The sequence below is a fragment of the Phasianus colchicus genome, chromosome 6, assembly GCF_987193195.1.
Source record: "Phasianus colchicus chromosome 6, bPhaCol1.hap1.1, whole genome shotgun sequence".
Lineage (NCBI taxonomy): Eukaryota > Metazoa > Chordata > Aves > Galliformes > Phasianidae > Phasianus > Phasianus colchicus.
The window spans coordinates 10,964,205-10,986,059 of NC_143441.1; the positions used below are offsets into that span (position 1 = coordinate 10,964,205).

The 21,855-nt window shown below is 43.6% G+C and overlaps 1 protein-coding gene and 1 long non-coding RNA gene across 2 annotated transcripts in view; one reads left to right on the top strand and one right to left on the bottom strand.

Moving 5' to 3' along the window:
* Positions 1-7,144: 7,144 nt before the first annotated feature.
* On the bottom strand, positions 7,145-8,470 carry TMEM158 (transmembrane protein 158). The gene has a single exon (XM_031590027.2). It carries the CDS (start codon positions 8,328-8,330, stop codon positions 7,416-7,418), a length of 915 nt encoding a protein of 304 aa, XP_031445887.1. The 5' UTR covers positions 8,331-8,470; the 3' UTR covers positions 7,145-7,415.
* Positions 8,471-8,833: 363 nt separating this feature from the next.
* The window catches only part of LOC149917422 (uncharacterized), a 49,283-nt gene continuing 36,261 nt past the window's right edge, over positions 8,834-21,855 (top strand). The window contains exon 1 of the long non-coding RNA XR_016467438.1: positions 8,834-8,888. This is a non-coding gene — a long non-coding RNA (uncharacterized LOC149917422). The remainder of the gene's footprint in view (positions 8,889-21,855) is intronic.

Consider the following 21,855-nt stretch of genomic DNA (forward strand, 5'->3'; position numbering starts at 1 on the left):
CTGGTTGGTGACCCTGCACATAGCAGGGGGTTGAAACTAGGTGATCGTTGTGGTCCTTTTCAACCCAGGCCATTCTACGGTGCTGTGATTCATTCTATGAAAATATAGGGTACTGCAAGACGGAATTGGACATGCTGTGACATACCATGTTCCAAAAGTGGGTTTCTCTGCATTATGAAAATGATTTGTCCTGACATTGTTAAGTGTTTTACATGTCCTGGAGGAAAAGAAAAAAATTGAAGAATTCATGGTATGTATCGCCTGAAGAAAACAGTTTCCAGTTTCCATTTAGAAGCAACTATATTGCTGGCATAATTAGGCTCAACTGACATTCCCCAGAGAAACTGTGATGAAACAAGTAGTGCAAGAAAAGAAATGAAATAGCCCCCTGATTAAATCTCTGCAAGCTACCTCCACACCATTTTTTTCATATATTTACCTCCTAGAAAGTATTTCATACACATTGGGGGATTCTTTCATATACTTGTGGATTAATGAGAATCTTTTCCAGTAACATTCATCATGTAGTAATGATTTGTTTTTAATATATCATCTCACAGCAGCACCTTTCAGTGGGAAAAGCATTTCCAGAGCACAGCTATTGCCTGGCTAAATTGTGGATAAAAATGTGTGGAATTAATTTAACAACTTGAGGCTGAAACATTGTTCTTCGGTGAGAAAAAGAATAGAGCAGGAATAAAATCATGGTCATGTTCTGCATTTTTATTGTCCTTTGCATGCTAAAAATGCCATATGGGATTTAGCAAATTAATCCATTCACTACCAGTCTGAGAAGGGTGAATATTATTTCCTCTACAGATAGAGAAACAGATAGACAGACTTGCTGTTTTCAGAAGGCTTGAGCGCTCACAGACATCAGCCTGAATTGTACACACATATCACTTCATAAAAGGAGGGCTGCAGCGTGTTGTCCTGGCTAGAGCCACATATCAGTAAAGCCAGAATGCTGCTAGACCAGAACTGTAAGAATCCACCGAGGCCCTCTTTGTATAATTCTTCCATGTACTATCATCCATGCAAGAGCCTTCCACTTCTGCAGAATTCAAGCTTCAACTGAAATGTAATGTTTCTGACACTGTACGTGCATGCCTGAGCTCAATGCAGCTTTTCTTGTCAGTGCACTTCTAAGTGAGGTCACTGTTTCTCTGGCTGTGCAGAGCTTTCTCAAGGTGGGGAACACCTGTGCTTGGTTAGAACAGAGAGAAGGATGAGGTGCATCCTGCATTGCAGTCAATAAATAAGAAGGAGCAGATGTTAAGAATGATTCATTTTCAATGACAGAAGAAAAAACTGAGTGAAACTCAGGGTACACTGACTATAAGGACAAGAAATGAAGATTAAGTAAGCATTCTTTCAAATATATGAGTGATGAGATACTTGCAATACAGATCATCAATATGCCATAAACAGCACACCAGCACGTAGTCTTGTCATCAGCAGTGGTCTGGCCTGGGAAATACATTCACACCAGCACTTTTTCAGTTCAAATGAAAAACTTTAATATAATTCTAGTGAGCATTCTTGTGCTGGACAAAAAGAAACATATGCCTGTCATGGATCAAAGCAAGATGTGATGCAAAAAAATTATTCAGTATATTCTTATTCAATATATTCTTATTCAATATAAACTTATTCAGTAAAAGCAGCATTTAGCATGTTTTCCTTACGACTTCAGAGAACATCTGAAGAATGCTAGACTGGAGAGTGTGAGCAAGAGAGTGCCTTGCTATTTTGTTGTATGGTTTCCAGCAATATTTAGAGTGATTTCTTTCCTCTTTTTATTTACAGTACGGAGGTTCCACTCCTAATTTTCCTTTAGTCTCCCATTTCTTCACGGGTTCCTATTTTCTTTCACCATCATTTTTGTCATTTCAGGCCAAAACTGCTGTCCATTATTCAGGTAAAACACTGAAAATTTTGATAGAATACAAAGCATGGGATCAAGTTCTTCATTCACATAAACAGCTTCCCTTTTTGCACTATGATCTTAATTGCTGTTTTTTCCCAGTTGGTATTTCTCAACTTGTTTGCAGAATGCACTGGCACATTTACTCATTTTTTTATGCTTCTTCTATTTCTTGGTTTCCTTTATTCTTCGGTGTTCTTCTGCATCTTCACTTTAACCACTTCATGTTGCTTAGCAACACCCAGAATGACACCAGCAAGGTAAGGTCCCACTGCTTCTAGCAAGTCTCACCATACAAGGAACAAAAAACATAATTTAACTTCACACCCCCTGTAAATACACTTGTTCAGAACAGCATTGATGTAGAATTCGCTTCATTAATCAGGTGTTTTTCCATGAAAATTAAGAACAAGTCAAACACAGAGAAACACGGAGAGTTTCACAGGATATTTGAATCTCACAGTTTTATTTTGACTCCAGGAGCTTGTTGACACAACAAGAAAGCCAAAATCAGAAGTAAGGTTTTAGTGACTGGCTTTCCCAACGTGCACATCCACAGACCCCTCTGGCTGTTATACTGATGACTATTGGAACATGTTCGGTTTGTGAGATCTAATTTGGCTACAAACAGAATGAAACACAATGCAGACATCTCTAGTAAATCCCAAATGTTACTGCAGACTGCTCCCTCCCTTGCCATATAGAAGAGAAACAAAACAAACAGGCTAAGCTAGATTATGATTATTTTTTAATTTGCAATTGTTTTGAACACTTATTAAGCCAGAATTATTAGAAAGGAGCATCAAGAAATGCAGTTCTTCATCTGTCACAAGCTGTGACTGATTCCAGATCATTGGAGAGAATGTTGTAATTAGAATAGACTACAAATGGAGGATTACAAAAGTGTCTTTTTTTCTCACAAAATCACTTTTGCAAAACACTCATATGCACTTCTGATCTTCCTAGAGATACTTTAGTTTTGAAGGAAAAATGGAAAACGATGTTTTTGTTTTAAAACATGCTTTTAAATGTGAGTTACTGCTTTAGAAGATTATTTGTGCTTTTAAATCTGATTGTTTGTGATTGGATGTTTCCATGTCTCCCCATAATCGTGGAACATTTTTTTGAAAAATCAAGGCCTTTCCCTGAAATGTGCTGTGAAAGAAAGTGACATTTACTCAATGAAATGCATTGAAAAACAATTGGCATTTTCAAACCAGCTTCAGAAAGAAGCTGATTTCCAAACTAGCAAAGCTCTGCACTGTACCAAGAAATCCCAGCTTTAGACTTACTTAGAAACGATTTGTGTAGGAAACAGGGAGGAACAACAAGGCACTACCTACTTTTATATCTAGATATACATCTTTAAAATAGACTCTCTGATCTTTAGTCATAGCAAATTTCAATTAACTTAATCATTTGATTTCACTGGGCTTTTGTTCAGCCCCTGGGATCGCGTAATGTAAGCCCCGAAGAGACTTTTATTCAGCAAGCTGAGGTCACGATGAATAATACTTACTCAGACAAGCAAGGCATTTAATTAAAATTTTTAGGGCCTGGTTCAGTAGCCCTTACTCATACTGAGTAATATTTACTGCACTAATAGTAGTGTTGTTGCAGCGCATGTTAATCACTGAAAGCACTAATGAACTGGGCCCTGAAGAAATGACAGTTCTCGTGTTTAGCCAAATATGGAGACTTTTGCCTCAAATATTCACATATGTCCTGACATACAGAAACTGCTCTTGATTAATAAATACCTACTGAACTGCAATATACTTACATAATATACAATTGCAACTGCACTGCATGACATCTTTATCTTTTTATTATGGGAACGCGCATGAAAACGAATTACACCAAAACTGTATCCATGCTAAAACTGCATATTCACTGCCTCTAATGTATCTATAAAACAGAACTAAGCAAATATGTGAGAAAGAGAAATCTATTTCTGGTGTCAAAATACAGAGGAAATAAAAGTATTCCAGTCTTAACAGCGGCATTTGAGCCATTGAGTACCTCCTAGTGCCAAGATCTCTCTATAGGGAGTTCCTGGTTCTTGGAATGAAAACATTATAATAATCCAATTTAGTTGAATTACATAAAAAGGAAATTGATAAATTACCTCTGTTTCTAAGTATTCCTTACCTTCCAGCAAGCACATACATAAATAAAGTCAAGCTCACGTACCAGGGAATGCAATCAGACAAATAGTAAAGGAAAACCAGCACAACTTGTTCGTATTATTTGTTTCTCCTTTTTTTCTTTTCTTTTCTTTTTTTTTTTTTTTGACCTGAATAAGTTCTCAGATCTGTACATATGAATACATATGTACACATATGTCCACCCTGAGTATATGAAGGACTATATATGGATGACTGTCCTGCTCTGATACTGGCCATGCTGACAACAGGCTTCAAAAATAAATCCAAATGAATAAAAAGGGCTTAGAATCATCCTCAGTAAAACAATAATAAAACTCCACTGCCACTGCAAGAGAAAACAGACAGACATTTCAGTGTCTGGAGTTGGAAGCTGAAACTAGCTGGCATGGAGTTGTATCATTTTGCATCACTCTGGGCTTGAATCTTCCAGGTTTAATTCAAACCAAACATTTGCAACTCTGCAAATGGATGCAGAGGAAAGCGGTGATAGAAAGGACACCATCTTTTGTTACCCCAAAGCAGTGGTTACCGAGAGGCACAGCAGCAGCCACAGGTTGGGAAGCAGGGCTACTGATTGATGCTAGAGCACCATAGCAGTGCTCAGAGAAAGATGACTTTCTGTGTAATGCATTTCCACAACAACCACTGCAGCCCATGGCTACTGATACTCACTGCTGGGTTAACTCTGGCCCGTCAGTGATCACCAGATTCCAGAATGGCTGCAGGAGCCAAACTATGCAACTGTCCCCAGGAGAAACTGCTGCCACCTCACTGCCAGCTGAAACTGGGAGACATCAGTCTACACCTGGTGCAGGCAGTACTCTGTGCCCTCTGTTGTGCCAGGCAGTCCTTGCTTACAAGGGGCAGAAACACCTGTCCTCTGAGAAGGGGATGTGCACAACCCTTCCGCAGTCTATGGAAACAGCTTTCTTTAACTGAGAAGTGTGTAGAGAAAGCTCTGTACACTTTGTATCCAAGATCAGTAGTCCCTGAATGCATCCCACAATGGCAGCGCCTATTTATGCGGTTTGTATTCAAGCTGATGTTGGCAGATGTTCAAAGACATAGTACCAATTTTAGAGTTCTTAGTAGGTGTATAAGAACAGCAAATAAAAAGCCTTTAATAACTGAAGCTGCCTGCTCCTGACAGCAGCATCACTCCCTTGCTTATGCTGATGCAATTCAGAAAGAAAACATCGGCACATCACTGGTGAAATCAGGATAAGCAGGAAAAGATTATAACCTTCAATACTATGCACAGCAAAACTTCAGCAGGAGTTGTTAACTCTGCATAAATTAACACAAAATGCTTTCCTGGCACAGTCACTCTTCCAATAGTTATTGCATACGTAGAGCATTTATCTTTTGGGAAGGTGTTTAGCAGCACCTTACATTCTCTCGGTAGCCTTGCCTTTTGTTATGAAAAGGCTACTCTCTCACGCAGGGCATTGCAGGCAAATAATTGCACTCCAGCAAGATGCATTTCTGTGCATCTCATCTCGTGATGTAGAAATAACAGCCAGCTTCTCACATCACGGGAAGAAAAGCAGAGCCCTGCAAACAGAACACACAGTGCAATGTGCCCTTCGCTTCAACAGGTCAAATGCACACTTCTCGTGGCAACCAGACCCTCTCCTTTCCAAACAACCCCACGGCTACATTTACTCTAGGGACGTGCCCATTACAATCAACAGGAGAAACGGTGGGTGTCGAGGTAGCACAGTGACATGGAAGATTTTAAAATCTTGATTCATCTATTTAGGCAGTTTATCAATCTGTTTCTGTCTGCATTTTCTTCCAGATATCGCAAATATGGAGCATGCAATTTTGTTATTTTGTTCTCAATTAAAAAATATAGGAAAAAAATGTCCTTGATCAAGAGAATCCTAAAAATTCAGTCCTTCCAGATTTTTTATCCAGTCATTTCCACCGGACCGTGGGGAAGGAAGCATTACAAATATACCAGATTAGCCTCAGAGTGAGTTTGTATGTTTCCAACAAATTAAAGACACTGACGTTGACAAAGGAATGAGAATTCCTATTGCAAGTCTTTCTCACTTAGCTTATATACTGATTGCAGAAACTTCAGCTGGACTAATTGTGTCTAAGGCAAGTGAAACTTCTTGTGAGGCTGAAGAGTTCCAAGTATGCACCACGCGACACTTCACACTGCCTGCTTGGATAGGGAAGAAGAAATCTTGCAAACCTTTCTTTCTTACACACTTGCACACCGGCAGCTGTAATTTAGCTGTGAACCCCCAGTTTCTCTTCACTCTCCACCCCACAGACTTTCTCTGAGCAACCTTACGGAATAGGAGCTGAAAAAGTAGCACCATGTCACAATCCCTTCAGCAAATACACCGGGTCTGAGCTGCTGTTGTGGAATGCACTTGGTGGAGGTAATGAGATTCACCACTGCTTGTAGAATGTCTCAAAGACGTTAAAATGATCTTCCCAGGACCAAAACCACCCAACCTCTAACAGGTAAGAAAGCCATAGTGCTGGAGCCGAGCCAAGCAAATACCCTTGGAGGACCTCCAGAACAGACATGTTCTCCATCCCATCTTACCTTGATGTAGCTATACGGACCTTAATGTACTGCAAAGATAGGACAAACACCATTCAGAAAGGACTTACAGCTCCCCTTTTCACCACCAACCCCACTAACAGCCTCTCACGGGGAAAGATGAGCTTTGAGGGCAGGTTGGAGACAGGTTGCCTGAACTCTCACATCCATCCTGGTGCAAACAAACTCACAAAAGTCTTAGGAGGCTCTTGAAGGAAACCTCTGTATTAAAAGCCAAATAACGTGGAGATACAGTAATAAACACACACCACCTCAGCAGGGAAATACAGTGGAAAAGGTTCGTTCAACTTCAGCAATTACAACAGACGCACTGCTTCAGTTCTAGACCCGCCAGCAGAGACATCCCTTGCTGTAAGTAACGAGAAGACCGGCTCAGACTGTTCTCATACACACAAAGAAAAGCTGCCGACTACAACAAATGCGGTTGAACGGGAGGGTCTTTTATTTTCCGCGTAGATTTTGGAGGGGAACGCTTTTTTTTTTTTTTTTTTCTTTTTTACTAAAAAGTTGATTTAAAACGGTTATTAAAGGTACAAAACGAGCACACAGGATGCGGTCGTGGCGGCGGCGCGGCCGAGGGGCGCGGGGCAGCGGATCCCCTCAGCGGCCGCTCGCGCGGCGCACCTTCACACGCTTCACACGAGAACAAACGCGGCGGGAGGGGCAGCGCGCACAGCCCGGCCCGCCCGCGTCCCTCACACCACACGACGAACGACGGGGGTCCCCGGGATGGCTACTTGTTGGCGGCGGCGGCGGTGCCGGCGCTGCGGCGCTGCTCCATGCCGTTGGGCAGGAAGCCGGCGATGATGGGCACCGGCCAGATGAGGGCGGCCACGCTCCACACGATGATGACCAGAGTCATGAAACACGCCACCAGCGTGGACTCGATGGGCTTACGGTTCATCCGCCAGCCCGGCTCGCCCTTCAGCTCCTCCAGGCTGAAATCCAAGCAGCAGAAATTGAGCGGCTCCCCCTGCAGCCAGTACTGGCCGGGCTCGGCCGCCGGCGGGTAGGACAGCGAGGAGGCGGCGGCGGGCTGGGGCTGAGGCTGGGGCTGAGGCTGGGGTTGGGGCGCCGAGCCCCGCAGCCGCCCGACGCGGCGGCCCCGCACCCAGCTGCAGCCCACGCACAGCCGCAAGTCCTGCTGGGCGCCGCCGGCCGCCAGCCCCAGGTGGTCGATGACCAGCGGCGGCCCCACGCGGTGGAAGGCGGCGGAGAAGAAGGCCCGCCCGTGGCTGTTGGTGGAGAAGAGCAGCAGGTCGCACTGGATGCCCAGCGGGCGGCTCCAGCGCACCAGCAGCGAGCTCAGCATCTGCCGCTGCACGCTGATATTGCAGTGCGGGTCCTCGGCGAGCTGAGGCTGCTGGAGCCGCGGCTGCTGCTGCTGCTGCCCCGAGGAGGTGGGGGCGGAAGGGGACGGCTCTCGGCTGGGGGTCGCCGGCGTGCCCGGGCTGGCTGTGCCGCCGTCCTCCTTGCTCGCTGCCCCGTCGAGGTCCATCTCGAGGCCGGCCGGGGAGCGGGAGGAGGAGTTGGCAGGCGGCGAGAAGAGCTCCTGCTCCTCCTGCCCGCCGGCGGCCGCCGAGGGGCTCCAGCCCTGGCAGGGCGGCAGGCAGGCGGCCAGCAGCGCCGGCAGGAGCAGCGGCAGCATGGCATTGACTTAGCGCCGGAGAGGAAGGCGAGGAGGAGGAGGAACGGGAGGTCGCATGGCGCTGCCGGCTGCCACCTGCGAGAAGAGGCACGCCGCTCTCGCCGAGAGAGCGAGAGAAAGGGAAGGAGGGTGGGGGCGGGCGAGGGGGTGGGAGCGGGGCTGGGGCTGCCGCGGCGGCGAGCCGAGCGAGCCGGGAGCCTCGGTGACGGCAGCGGCTCCCCCTCCCCGCCTCCTCCGCCCCCGGCCCGGCCCGGCGGCTCCCGGCGGGCGGGAGGAGCCTCGCGGGCGGCGCCCACGGGCCGGGGCGGCCCTCGGCCCTCCTCGTCCGCTGCGGGCGGCCGAGGCTCCCGGCGCCCCGCCGGCCCCGGGCACGGAGCGGAGCCGCGGCGGGCGGGCGGGCAGCCCGCCGTGCCCGAGCCCGCGGGTCCCTTCGTTCCTCCTCTGCCGGCCCCGAGGGCAGCTTCGCGGGAGCTGCCCTTCCTGGCGTCTTCTTCCCTGCTCCGGAGCCAGGGGAGGGGGAAAGAGGCCGCTACGCGAACGATGGGGTGGGAGCAGCAGGTGGGAAGGAATCGCATCTAGGAATCGAATTTACACGCTTTCTTTTTCGCTTCAGAGGAAACGCGGTGTTAAGCCGTGGGATGCAGTGCGGTGTTCGGGCACCTCCCGCGTTGCTGCGGCGATCCGGGCTCGGAACCGGGAGCCGCTCCGCAGCCGGCGGCCGTGGCACTCCCGTCCGCCGCGTGCTGCCCTGCCGAGCCCCGCCGCACGGATTGAAGCGTGGAAGCGCGTCCCAAGGAGCGCAGAGGCACCGAGTGGCTAAGCTAGCTGTGGGACTTCTGTGCATTTTTCAGAAGGCTGCTTTGTAATCGGGAGGTTGCAGTCAGTCTCGGTACCCCGGCTCGTTTTGTCACTCTGTGCTGCTGTAGCGTTACTCTTTGACACAGAGCCTCGGGAAGGGGCACAGCGGGTCTGTCACAAACGATGAACGTTCACAGCCTTTGCCTCGGGCTGTGAGGTGGGGATAGAGTTACGTTTTCCTGGCAAGTGTCCAGGACTACGATTCTTTTCTCTGCCTTTGTAGCCCCCCCCCCCCCCTTTTTTTTTAAAGACAAAAACGGAAATTGAGTGGAGGAATCAGTACAGAAAATAGGTCCCGAGTACGTATGGGACAACTGATGTAAACAGTAGAATAGTACTCCATAGGGCCCTCGCTCCTTCGAGGCTGGCATTGGTCCCCTGTCAGATTCACGGTGAGGGTGCACACGGGCACGCTCTTACTTGGAGGAAGAGTTAATGCAATATTAGTCTCAACTATTTCAGCTGAGCAGTGGTAGTGAATGAGGCTGGCAAGTAAATTTTACACTTGCTATAGTTCAGCATGAATGAATGCAGTGAATCAGTTCTGTCTCCAAAGTCTTTCCTGATATATCATGAGAAAACACGGAATTGCTTGCTTTCTATGCAAAAGAGACCCAAGCACCAGAACTGATTCATATTTGATTCCAGATCAGTCCAAAGGGTGTTGTCTACCAGATGTTTATTGTTTGTCTGGGTTCTTAGTTTGGCTTATTGCAGAGCAGCATGCCTGATGAAGCATCCAAAGCAAGCTGTCTGATTCCAGTGCGTTCTTGTTCAGTTGTGACAATACAGTTAATGCAATTTTCAGCTCTGTTTCAATGTCTTCTATTCAAGAGATCTCTGATACTTTTTGTTGTCATTTGAATGTGTATCTGCATCTCTTGATGCCCTCTGTTGTATCCAAACTTCTGTGCTACCAGTTTTTATGTCGTAGCTTGTCTGTTGACCCCAAAATAGTTGAAATGAGTGTATTGGTCTGTAGCAGATAATACCAAAATTCTGCAACCACTCTTGTGTATAAATCACATCTCATTGGGATTTTGGCACAAAGGACTGGAAATCAAACTAAACTTCATAAATAAGATTGGCTCCTGAACACTTGCAATGTGTGGGTGGGAAACATTCTCAGGCAGAGCTTCAGCTCTTTTGGTCAGAACTCCCAGCACCCAACTGAATGCTGCCAGGGGTATTTGAAAAGGCATTTGGAAAGGAAGAGTTGAGCTATATTTCTTTTCCTGAAAAGAAAGATAACCTGCCACAGGAATGTTAGATCCGTTTAGCATCGCTTGGACTACCATGGTGAAGAATTAAAACAGGACCGTTTATCTGAGGTTGGAGATGCATGGGTGCTTCAGATCTGTTCCTCTTCATCAAGGAATAATTGAGCAAGCAGGTACAAGAATAAAGTGTGTTAGATCAGCAGTTGATAGCCATCGACCAGCAGGACCCTTTGCAAATATTTAATTGATAGGTCTATCAGATATAATTAATCTTGGCATGGATTCAGTCATTCAGTGAGGTTGCAGCACTCTTGAAAACTTCTTCTAAGTAGTACACTCTGTTCTGTGGTTTTCATCCATAAATATCAAAGAACGCAGTTGTTTTATGGCTGGGAAGGCAGAAGCATAAAGAAATTGAGTGGCCAAAGGTGACCCACAAGTCAGAGACGGATCGTGTTGTAGATCTTGTAGGTTTGATGCTGTGGATATAACTACGATGGTGATACGTGCCAGAGGTCACATCAGCATTTGTCAGTGTGGTAGAGGGTGTGAAGTGGGCTATAATCATGAAATCTTAAAAGGGAATAGTAAAGTAACAAGGGAGTAGGAGTGTCATGAGACAGAACACAGAGCTGTTGGGAGGACGAAGACTGATAGCAAAGGACAAGCAGAATCTTTGAGAGTCGTTTTAATAATAACCATTTTGCAAAGGACTTTTAATAAAGCATTGCTTGTGAAATGAAATAAGGACTAAGTATTTCTGCCCAAGTGCTGTTAAAACTGCATCTCATGAGGATCTCATTGCAGCTAGTAGAAGCTGACCCCAAGCAGATACAGATTCCAGTAGGCAACTCCCTAATTGCATTCAAGTGAAAAGCTTGTGATGGCAGGCCTTCCTCAATTGGACACACCTACCCTGATCTGCACTGACAAAAGGGAAGAACTGTGGAACTCTTATTGACAAAGGGTGCACTTTGGAGGTTGTCTGAAAGGGGAGGGAAGATGGGGAAAGTAGAGAGTAAGGAATTTTGGATACCAGATATAACGTTACATATGAGCATATTTTTCAGTGGGAAGACACGTGCTGTCAATTACAGGAAAAAAAAAAGCTGTTAGGAGCAAGTAGGTATGGCAGTGTGTTACCAATCTGTGTGAAAGTTCCAGGTAAATAAGGAGAATTTTACAGTCAGCAGCTGAAGAGGGAAGCAGAGTCAGGAGGAAGAAGTTGGTAATTGACTCCTCTCAGAAAAGAGCAGTTTCAGTTCTGTGAAAGTAGGATCCAGTCATCCTGGGGGTTGTTCTAAGAGATGCCAAGCAGAGGAAAAATGTTTCTGTGATGTAATTTAGAAGTCTTGGTTGGCTAACAGTTTTGTAGTGAATGTAGGGGGAGAAAGGAGAACCTCAGAGTAGTGTGAGTGATACCTTATGATAGTTGTGGGATAGACTTGTTGAACAGTGGTTGAGAATATGTAGCTTGCTGGTTGAGCAAGGAGCTAAGGAATGTTTCCTTACTGCTTGTTAATTTTTTTTTTTGGTGGGGACAGTATATTAGAACCTTCATTTATTTCCTCCTCGCTTGGCATTCTTGTGGATTTGTCAGAAGTTATTTGCAGTGGGGCCGCTGAAACTCATCATCGGAGCTGGATGAACAAGTGTCTTGTTATTGCTACATCATGTCAGATTTATCTGCAGAAAACAGAGATTGTGCACTGCATGAAACAAGTGCAGTGTTCTGTAGCACTGTTTACGTGGCTATCAGAAGCCCAGACAGGGGGAGCAGCCAGTTGGCAAGCAGGCTGAGAACAAGGGCATAATCTCTCCAGAGGAGCCAGCACACACAGTCTCAGCAAAGCTCATTGTATGAAATGCTCATCGTCTGAAACTCGTGTCTATGTGCAGCAGATAAAACTTCCACACCACCCTCTCAGTTATGCAAACACAGATGTGTTTCTGCATACTTTTGGAATACATGCAGTTTTTCATCAAAGTATGGTAAGCGTTTTCAGCTCCATCTTAAGCCCTTTTTCCAGATAACCCTCACACTCCTGTACCAGCATAACAGAGGGAGTGCAGTGTGTCAGCAGTGAGGGCCTGACTAAGGGTATTCAGCCAGCATGTGGAAATGGGCTCTAGTGGGGCTGTGTGCAAACCACACAACTGATGACGTGTGGACTGAAAGAAAGCAACTACCATCAGAAATCTAAATCCACAATGGAAAGTTATCCATGGCATTTGCTGCAAGGTCTAATCCAGCTGCAAATACATTTGCTAGAAATCAGGGAAGCGTTGTTCAGAACATGAAGTGGTATCAGTAAGATAGTGGGGCTGCAGGATAAGGCCTCTCTACGTTTTAAGGAGTACTTTGGAGCTCATATCCAGAGCTCTGGTAGACTGTGTTGTGCTAGAACAGACTGAAAAGACTGCATCAAATCTAGGTGTGAAATATATGCAGAGATTGCTAAAGGGAATGTATTAATAGACTTCCAAAGCTTTTTTTTTTTTTTCTTTTTTTCTAGCATGCTGTATATAGGTTGAGGCTTTTATACAAAGTTAAATCGGAAAGAAATCTGTAGGAATAGACATAAGAGAGATGTGGTCCAAAGAGCAAGCTTTGCACTTCCATGGGTGAAGGTGATCTTAGCACTGGACCAGATTGGTTATAGGTAATCACAAAATGTAGGTTGGTTAGATCTAGTCTGCTTGTGGAGTTAGAGATGCTGTACTTTCATTTATTTCAGTTGTACAATGCAGTATTTTTACAACAGGTTTTGACCTGAAGCAGTGTTCTATGAAGTCTAGACTCCCGTTCATGCCTTGTTTCCACTAAGAGGCTGAATAAAGCCCTTGTTCACAGGAGACTTTCTCACATCTGAACTTCTAAAGTTTAGGGAAGATTCAGCTGAATTATAGCTGGACTGTATTTATTTTGTCTTGTAACTACCACACTTATTTTAAATTCTACTGGTGAAACCTGACTGTAAGTACAGTTTGTACTTATAAGTACTATCTGGTCTTGTATTTACTTCACCAGTAAATCTATCTTTGTGCTGGAGTTTGGGATGAAACTGGCAAATGTATGATCTACTATAATCATAAAGGTAATGAATCCAAATTAAATGGTCTGTGCAGGATTTGGGACTTCTTTCTGCCAGGTTGCTAAAGGCCATGGCAGGGTAGTTTTGACCATGTCAAGTTTTGTGTGTTCATGAAGCACAAATCCATCCCTCCCCTCTGTTAAAGGAGATAATTCAGATGCTCCACAGAGGGTGGTGAGGCACTGGAACAGGTTACCCAAGGAGGCTGTGGATGCCCCATCCCTGGAGGCATTCAAGGCCAGGCTGGATGTGGCTCTGGGCAGCCTTGTCTGCTGGTTGGTGACCCTGCACATAGCAGGGGGGTTGAAACTAGATGATCTTTGTGGTCCTTTTCAACCCAGGCCATTCTATGATTCTATGCTCTGAACATCTGAGTAACCCCCTGTTGTTCTGAGCAATCCCTGGCTTGTCACAGCTATTCTTGAAAGAAAAGAGATATTAGCTAAAGCGGTAGTTAATGCTGATGCTTGTGAAGGTACAAGGCATGTGAGAACATTTTGTGTGATTACATATTAAATTGTTCTGCAAAATATTTGTACATAAAATAGCGCTGCTTAATGACCGTTTTATGAGGTTGTCTTCGGAAAATCTAAACATTTACTGTAACAACACACTGAAAAATAGCTCCCCAGAAAGCATTTAGTTCTGCAAATACTTTGAGTGTTTCCCAGCCATTTCTGAATATGGCCCTAGGGCTTGTGTTTACTGTTATTTATCTCTGTACTGGAAAGGGAGACAGGCACAGAAATCTGGTGTTGTTCTATACTAAGGAAGTATGGGTTCGGCGCTCCTGTCGGGTTCCAGTGTTGCCTCAATTTCTCTGTGCCTTTAAAGCACAGCTCTAAAATATAAAATCACGTTGACTGTGAGGTTATGAGATACTTGGACAGTGATGCTTTTGCATAGGAGACGAAGAAAGGTAGTTCACAAGTTAATTAAGGAGTTAGTTTGCCATATTGCACAGAAGATGTACAAATGCAAAATGCTGTCAGTGACAGCCTGTATCCCAAAGAACTTTTCCAGAAAGCAAGTTGAGGGGTTGTGATACAGATTCCGTGTGCAGCTCCTGAGTCGACGTGCAGCCCTGACCATTCTCTGCCTGTCTGTTATTAGCAGGGTACTTACAGTTGCAACTTTACTGTTCTCACTGTTGATTTTTGTTGGGGAAATGTAGAATAAAGCTAGAGAAGCAACGATGAAGGCTGCAATTGACAAAGCAAGGGTGTGTCTTCTGGAAGGGTAAGAAATACCCAGAGTGGCATGAAGCGTGATCGAATTGTGAAGGGCTTTGAAAGTGAGAACAAGGAGTTTGCAGATGGAGCAGTGGAAAGATAACTGTGGAAAACTCAAAATGATGTGCCCAAATAAATGAACTTGAGACAGTTCCAGGTGCTCTAGACAGAGAAGAAATTAGAATACAGAATATGCACAGGCTTTGGCTGGGAGCTTTGGCAAAGCAAGCTGAGAGGAATTATAATACTTTGGAGATGCTGCATGAAACAGATCAGTGACATTTAAAGCATCAACATCATCAATAAAATTAGCAGTGAAAACTAAGCTCCTCCTTGCTTCCACACTGTGTATCCACACCTTAGCTTTGAACTCCCAGAGCTGCTCTGGCTGTTGGTGTGCTCAGTTGGAGACCCTTGTGTTCTCAAGCAGCACGTGGGTACCACTTGCAGTGATGTGCATACTGGTCACGTGTGTGCCCTTGTTTGGGATCTCTTGCCTATGAGACAATTTTCCTGTCTATCAAACTGAGAAAAGAGATTCATCTGCCTCCGTGAGTCAGCAGAACCACATTAACTCTTTCTGGAAGAGCCAATGCCAGAGAGGAGGGCTGAGTCATCCAAGCACACACAGTGAACGTGATGGCTTGAATTGGGAAGCAGTCTCGAGATGTCAAAGAGAAGGTGGTAATGTTTCCTGTTCCATGATCAGTCAATCATCACCGTGATTTGCAAACAGCAGACAGTTTGAGTTTTAGCTGGCAGGCTGAAAAAAATGTCAGCCATTTCTGGGTTAGATAGCGTTTGGGTTTTAAAAAAGTAAAATGTTCTTCATTTCTGGGGAACTCTCTAGTTCACACTTACTTGCTTTCCCAGTAATGGCCGCAATTGGTATGGAACAATTGTGTAAGCTTTAATTAGGAGCTCAAAACCCAAGAATAGCATTCTGGCATTTCTGTTATACCTCTGCTAAACTCCGTGAAAATCAAGGGAGTTAGAGATTTAATTTCTAACTTTCAATGGACATTTTGACCTAATCCAGCAAAGCCAGGATGTGAACAAGGCCACTGATTGCTTTCAGCAGGACCTTTGCACTCTTAAATGCCATTATGCATGATATCAAGGACCAAATCCTTAATGGAGGGGTTATACAAGTAAGAACAAATGCAGTTTTGAGCCCTTAAACTTGATATATGGAACAAGCAACAAATAGGGGCTTTTCAGAAAGAAAAGTTTCTATTTTCATGCTAATGTTCTTAATATTCTGAAGCAGGTGATATGTCGAAAACACACACTGTGTGAACAACTTGCTCTCTAACACAATGATTTTCAGTCAGCATTACCTACTCATTCTGTGAAGTAATAATCATGGAGCAAGTAGAGATTATAGTCCCTGAAGTTGTCTGCCTGGCTCTTCAGTGAAATAACAGAGTTTATAAGGCCTGACTGGGTTTTTTACTATACAAAGAATCATAGAATGGCCTGGGTTGAAAAGGACCACAATGATCATCTAGTTTCAACCCCTGTGCTGTGGGCTGGGTTGCCCAGAGCCACATCCAGCCTTGAATGCCTCCAGGGATGGGGCATCCACAACCTCCTTGGGCAACCTGTTCCAGTGCTTCACCACCCTCTGTGTGAAAAACTTCCTCCTAATATCTAACTTAAACCTCCCGTCTCAGTTTAAAACCATTCCCCCTTGTCCTATCACTTTCCACCCTCGTAAACAGCCATTCCCCCTCCTGTTTATATTCTCCCTTCAAGTACTGGGAAGGCTCTCCCTGGAGCCTTCTCTTCTCCAAACTAAACAAGCCCATTTCCCTCACTCTTTCCTAGTAGGAGAGGTGCTCCAGCCCTCTGATCATCTTAGTGCCCTCTTCTGGACCCATTCCAAGAGCTCCACATCCTTCCTGTGCTGGGGGCCCCAGGCTGGGACACAGCCCTAAGATGCATATCTTAAGTTAGGCAGTGGGATCTCTTGATCACACTCTCATGTTAGTTGCTGCTGTTACTCATAAATGTAAATCCATCATCCGCATTGTTGCATTTCTCCTTGGCCCTTTTTTTCTACATCAATGTGGAGTACATAGAGATGTCAATTGCCTTTTTATCTTCTCAGAAAGATTGGCATGTGGTCGTCTGTCAAAACCATATACAGGCTTCTTGAGTTCTAGCTATGAATGAAGTCACTCCTTCTCTTCACTCCTATACCCGTATGCTATGGATTCAGAGTTATCCTGTTGCAGTTGATAAATCTCCAAAAGAAAGGCCATGGTCCCCTGGTTTCCAGGCTCTGGTGTATACTTCCCAAATCCTAGAGAAAGACTTGGTTATGAGAAGGTGACATAGGTACAGTTGTGCCTTTGGTCATATCTTATCCATTGTGGTTAGATAAAACCACAGAAATAAAAATAGGATTTAAAAATAATCCCCTGTATTCTTACGACAAGTCGGGAAAATTTAATTAGTCTCTATGGAATTTTCATGTTCAGTGATAGTCAGGGAAGCTGACATCAGTGGACCACTAGAATGAAGAGGACAACCTAATAGAGAGATTGTAATATTTTAAGTAGCCTAATGCCATATAAGAATATAATTTCTATTGTACTGTATTGTCTGTGTATGTGAATGTTGAATTAGTTTTCATTCTTGCCATAAAATACTCATTGGCTAAATTTTCCTTCTCGTGCCAGATCAATACCATCTGCAAATAGCAGATTAGATCAGAATCTGCTTTCCCAGATCTACTGAATACATACATGTACAATGCCAGAGGAAAAAGGAGCGTATTTCTCTCTGTACAAGGAAGCAGCTTGCTTAGAAATCTGCAAGATTACCTGAACATTCTGTTTTAGAAATTCCAAATTTAGAAATTCTTCAATTTCCTTCCCTTTAGCTTTTTTTCTATGCTTCTGCTGTTTGAATTGGATTTGTTCCTCTTGACACTGGTATCTGCTGACACAGGATGCCCTGCCCATCCATTGATCACGGCCTGTTGTGAGGTTCCTTCAAATAAATGGCAGATCCTTCTTTAATGTACAGTGCCATATCACATACAACTTAACAAGAAAACATCATTAATCTTGGACTTTCAGTTTTCTGTCTCGATCTGTAACAGGTTTTGTTTTTGTACTGTGCAATACCCAATCCTTGCTCAGAAGGCTAGACCTTGATTCTCATACTTAGACGTCACAGAATGTTCCTCAGACAGGATGGTTTTTTTACCTGGACCAGTATTGCCAGTCCTCCTTTTCTATGATTTGTAACTACCAATTCCAAAACAGTGTAACGGGGGCTTCAGCTTAGATGTTTCTCAGCATGTGAAATGACCAGTACGATTTATTTTCACTTTCTGCCAGCAACTCTACTTACATGGAAATGCTGGAGAGCTGGTTGCATGAGACAAAGAGCACAGCTTAGGGGCTTTTTCATCTCACTTTTTTTCTCTCTGCTTCTCACATACAGCGAGATTTGGTTTGTTGACAGCAATAATAAGGAAGCTGCAGAACTGTTGAGTGAAGGTAGTTGCTCGTTAAACTGGTAATTGCATAAGAGAAAATGCAGAGCTTAGAGTCACGTGTAAACCAAAAATTAAATAAATAAATATGTTTGTGTCTTCAGAGAAAACCAGACAAAATTAATGACATATATAGTGATATAGTGACAAAATTAGGGAGAAGTGAGGAGCATTATAAATCTTAAGTCAGTCTGCCAAAATTGTGGGGCTTTGTGTGGTTGGAGGAGGTGGGGATTAGGCTCTCCAGCTGTTCTCCCTGTTGTCACGTACACCGATAGCTGGTTTTCTCTAGGGAGTTCACAAACGCTGTGATTTTTGCTCCATAATTTTGTACCCTCGAGTTCACACGTAAGGAACAAAAATGAGTTTGATAAACAGGACTTATTAAGGCTCTGCTGATCAGCGAAGATGAATGTGGTTAATAATTTAGCATTATTTTATTATTCAAAATAGTGTCTTTACTATCAAAGATTTATAAATGTTATAGAGATTTTCCCAATGGTAAAAACCAAATGATGTAATTTAAGCAAAATTACTCGTGTAACTCAAAGCTGAGGTTTAACTGACACAAGGCCCTGTGACAGTCCTTTGTACTGGAAAGAAATTTGACATGAGAGCAGAACTGGGATTTCTTGTATGACTGCTAACAACGAAGAGGAGCTTGAGGTATGCTTGCAAATGGAATCTTCAAAGGCAATGTCCAAAAATAGTTTCAAGGCAGTGCTTCTTTTGTGTAAATTCTTATTTACTGTAATCAGAACTGGTTTGGACTGAGGCCTCTTCCACAGACAATTCTGACATTAACTAAATGAATATGCAGTCATTCTGAGGTAGAACTGAAAAATAAAATGCTTCAGGATGTTAAAATTCTGAAGATGCTTGTTTCCAAGCTATAACAGCATGGATTTTAAAGAGTTAGCTTACTATTAGTACATCAATAACAAAAGCTACGTTCTGCCAACTGTATTATCTTGATTAATTTTGCTAAGACTTTCCATAAAATTAATGTTTCAAATGCCACATATCTGCAATATTCTGATATATATTATCTCTATTATTTAATGCAAAATACAGAAGATAATGCACACAAAAGCCAATATCAAGCAATAACATCAAAAGTAGTTGTATTTTATTAAGTATTTCTACAAGATCACAAAAAAGAAACCCTGAAAGAGTGAAAGGGTTATGTCATTGAAATCAAAACTGGAAGTGACAAGTTGTGACAAAATGGTTTGATCTTGGCCAAGCTATGTTTTGTGCCAACTTTATAGACCTCAAGCTCATTTAAATACCTGACACCACACTGATTATTAGTGCTGCATGAAAGAACTTTTATAAAGGTTTCACTCTTGGTCACTCTGTTATGGTCAGATTATTCTAGCCCTTTTAATGTACTATTTCCACTGTGCTAAGACTGAAAACAAAAGGCACTAGAAAAGCTTATGGATGGTAACTTTGGCTGTGATCTCATTTATAGGTAGTCTACTAGCCTGTTTTAAGAGTTGACAGGCTATACTTGAGGCAGAATCACAGAATCACCAAGGTTGGAAAAGGCCTCTAGGATCATCCAGTCCAACTGTATACATACATTTCACATACATATACATATAAACAGAACATAAATATCATATTTACAATGTGGACTGGTTACGAGGCACATGTCAGAAGCATGAAATAAAGCTAGATGGTTCAGTCCATCACAGACATTCTTATGTTCACGTGAAAATTTATCTTTTCCCATTTCTCTCATTTTTATGTCTTCTCTCATTTTCCCACTGAAGACTCAGACATGCAGTACGTTCAAGCCCATTGTAACAATAGAGCTTTGAACAGAAGGCAATTGCTTGACCTCCATGTTCTGTCCCCAGAATGGTCTAGTGGATGGGCCATCCCAGCTAGCCCTTCCATAAATCCCAATTCTTGCTTAAAATGACTTATTACTATAGGAAAAACAGGATGCTTTGCTCTGCCACTGCTTCTTCCCTCTTTGACCTATCACCACAACACCTAGGAATGTGTCCTGCATTTTGCTCTGTATAAGAATATGGAATCACAAAACAGCATCAATTAGAAGGGACCACTGGAGAACACCTGCTGAAAGCTGTGTCAACTTGTATCTTCTCCAAGGATGAAGACTCCACAACTTCTCTGGACAACTTGTGCCAGTGTTTGACCGCCCTCACAGTAAAATGATTTTTCTTGTATAAAGGCTGCTCTATAAATAATGCCTCCTACCTTATTATGTTGGTCCACAGTGTTAGAGCCAGATGTTAGCAGTATGGCAGTGGAGCTTGAACCTTCTGCCAGTATTCCTTTACATTTTGATGCCATGTGACAGATGGCAGCAGAGGGGCAGTCTGACAAAGTGGTGTCTGACATGGAAGAGTGTTTGAAACAAAGGTGTTGGAATTTAATTCCTCCAAGCAGAAAAAATGGCACTCACTGACATTCATTGACACTTGATGAATATTTATGGAGACTGAGCAGTGGGATATAAGCACAGTGAGGCAGTGGGTGGGTGTGTTTCAGCTTTTGTGACAATGACATGGAAGACAAACTGTGTTCCGGACAGCCATGCACAACTGGTGCAGATTTTCAGGAGTGCAGCATGAAGGTTGTAGTTCATCACTGGTGAAAATGCATAGCTAATAGTGGTGACCATGTTAAAGAATAGTGTTTTGTAGTGTTTGGTAGAGAAAATTTGCTCTACCAAATAGTGTTATTGGTACCTGTTGTAGTTTCCATGGAAATAAAAAGGAAGCATTACTTTCAGAGTGACCTACATATTTAAGTGCAATTTCCTGTACTTCAATTTGTACTTCTTTTCCTTTGCCTGGATGCACTGAGATACAACTTCCTGGTGGCATCTGTGGGTGCCCCTGCAGTCTAAATAATCTAGAAGAATAACAGTAATAGTCATGAAGGATTTATCTCCCTAGCATTCCCATAGGTTTCTCGTACTTTCGTTAAGTTGAACAGTTTATTCCTTCAAGATCCTAGATGTTGGTCAAAATGTGGTCTACAATTGATGGAGTGGTAACTGGGAACAACACCACAGAGGAATGGCAGGACCTCCTTGGTTCCTGGAGCTCATTCTGTACCACCAAGGGAGGATTGGCAGTGAGAGAAGGACAAAATGAGACTCAGGCACTGGAGTAACACCTGTGTAGAGCAGGACACCTCCTGCCAGATCACAGCTGTCCACTTCGGGAGCTGTGGTGCTCTGCAGAACTGAGTTGGCTCACTAATCTTCTGTCCTTATCTTTTGCCTGAAGTTTGCCATAAAGATGAAACTGAGCATTATCTGTCAGGAAAGAATGAAATGATCCCTAAGGTTAGCAGAGTGCTTACAGACCCTTTGGGAAGAAAAGTGCTACGTAAATAGAAGCTGATTCCTACAGGTTATTAATAGATGTATCTCAAAAGTAATGTGCAAACTACAAAGGAAAGATCATTCTGAATTAAATTACCATAATTTTTTTTCATTGCTGTCTCTTTTCAGGAGACCTGGATAATGCTGCTAACAGTGACAGGTTGAATAAAAGACAGGGTTTGTGTGGGCCAGAGGTGGGAACAGAGCAGACTAATTATATCTTTTTTAACCTTTGC

What these genes read in the sequence shown, in the direction of transcription:
- TMEM158 (XM_031590027.2), bottom strand. Translation starts at nt 8,330, where the DNA reads ATGCTGCCGCTGCTCCTGCCGGCGCTGCTGGCCGCCTGCCTGCCGCCC.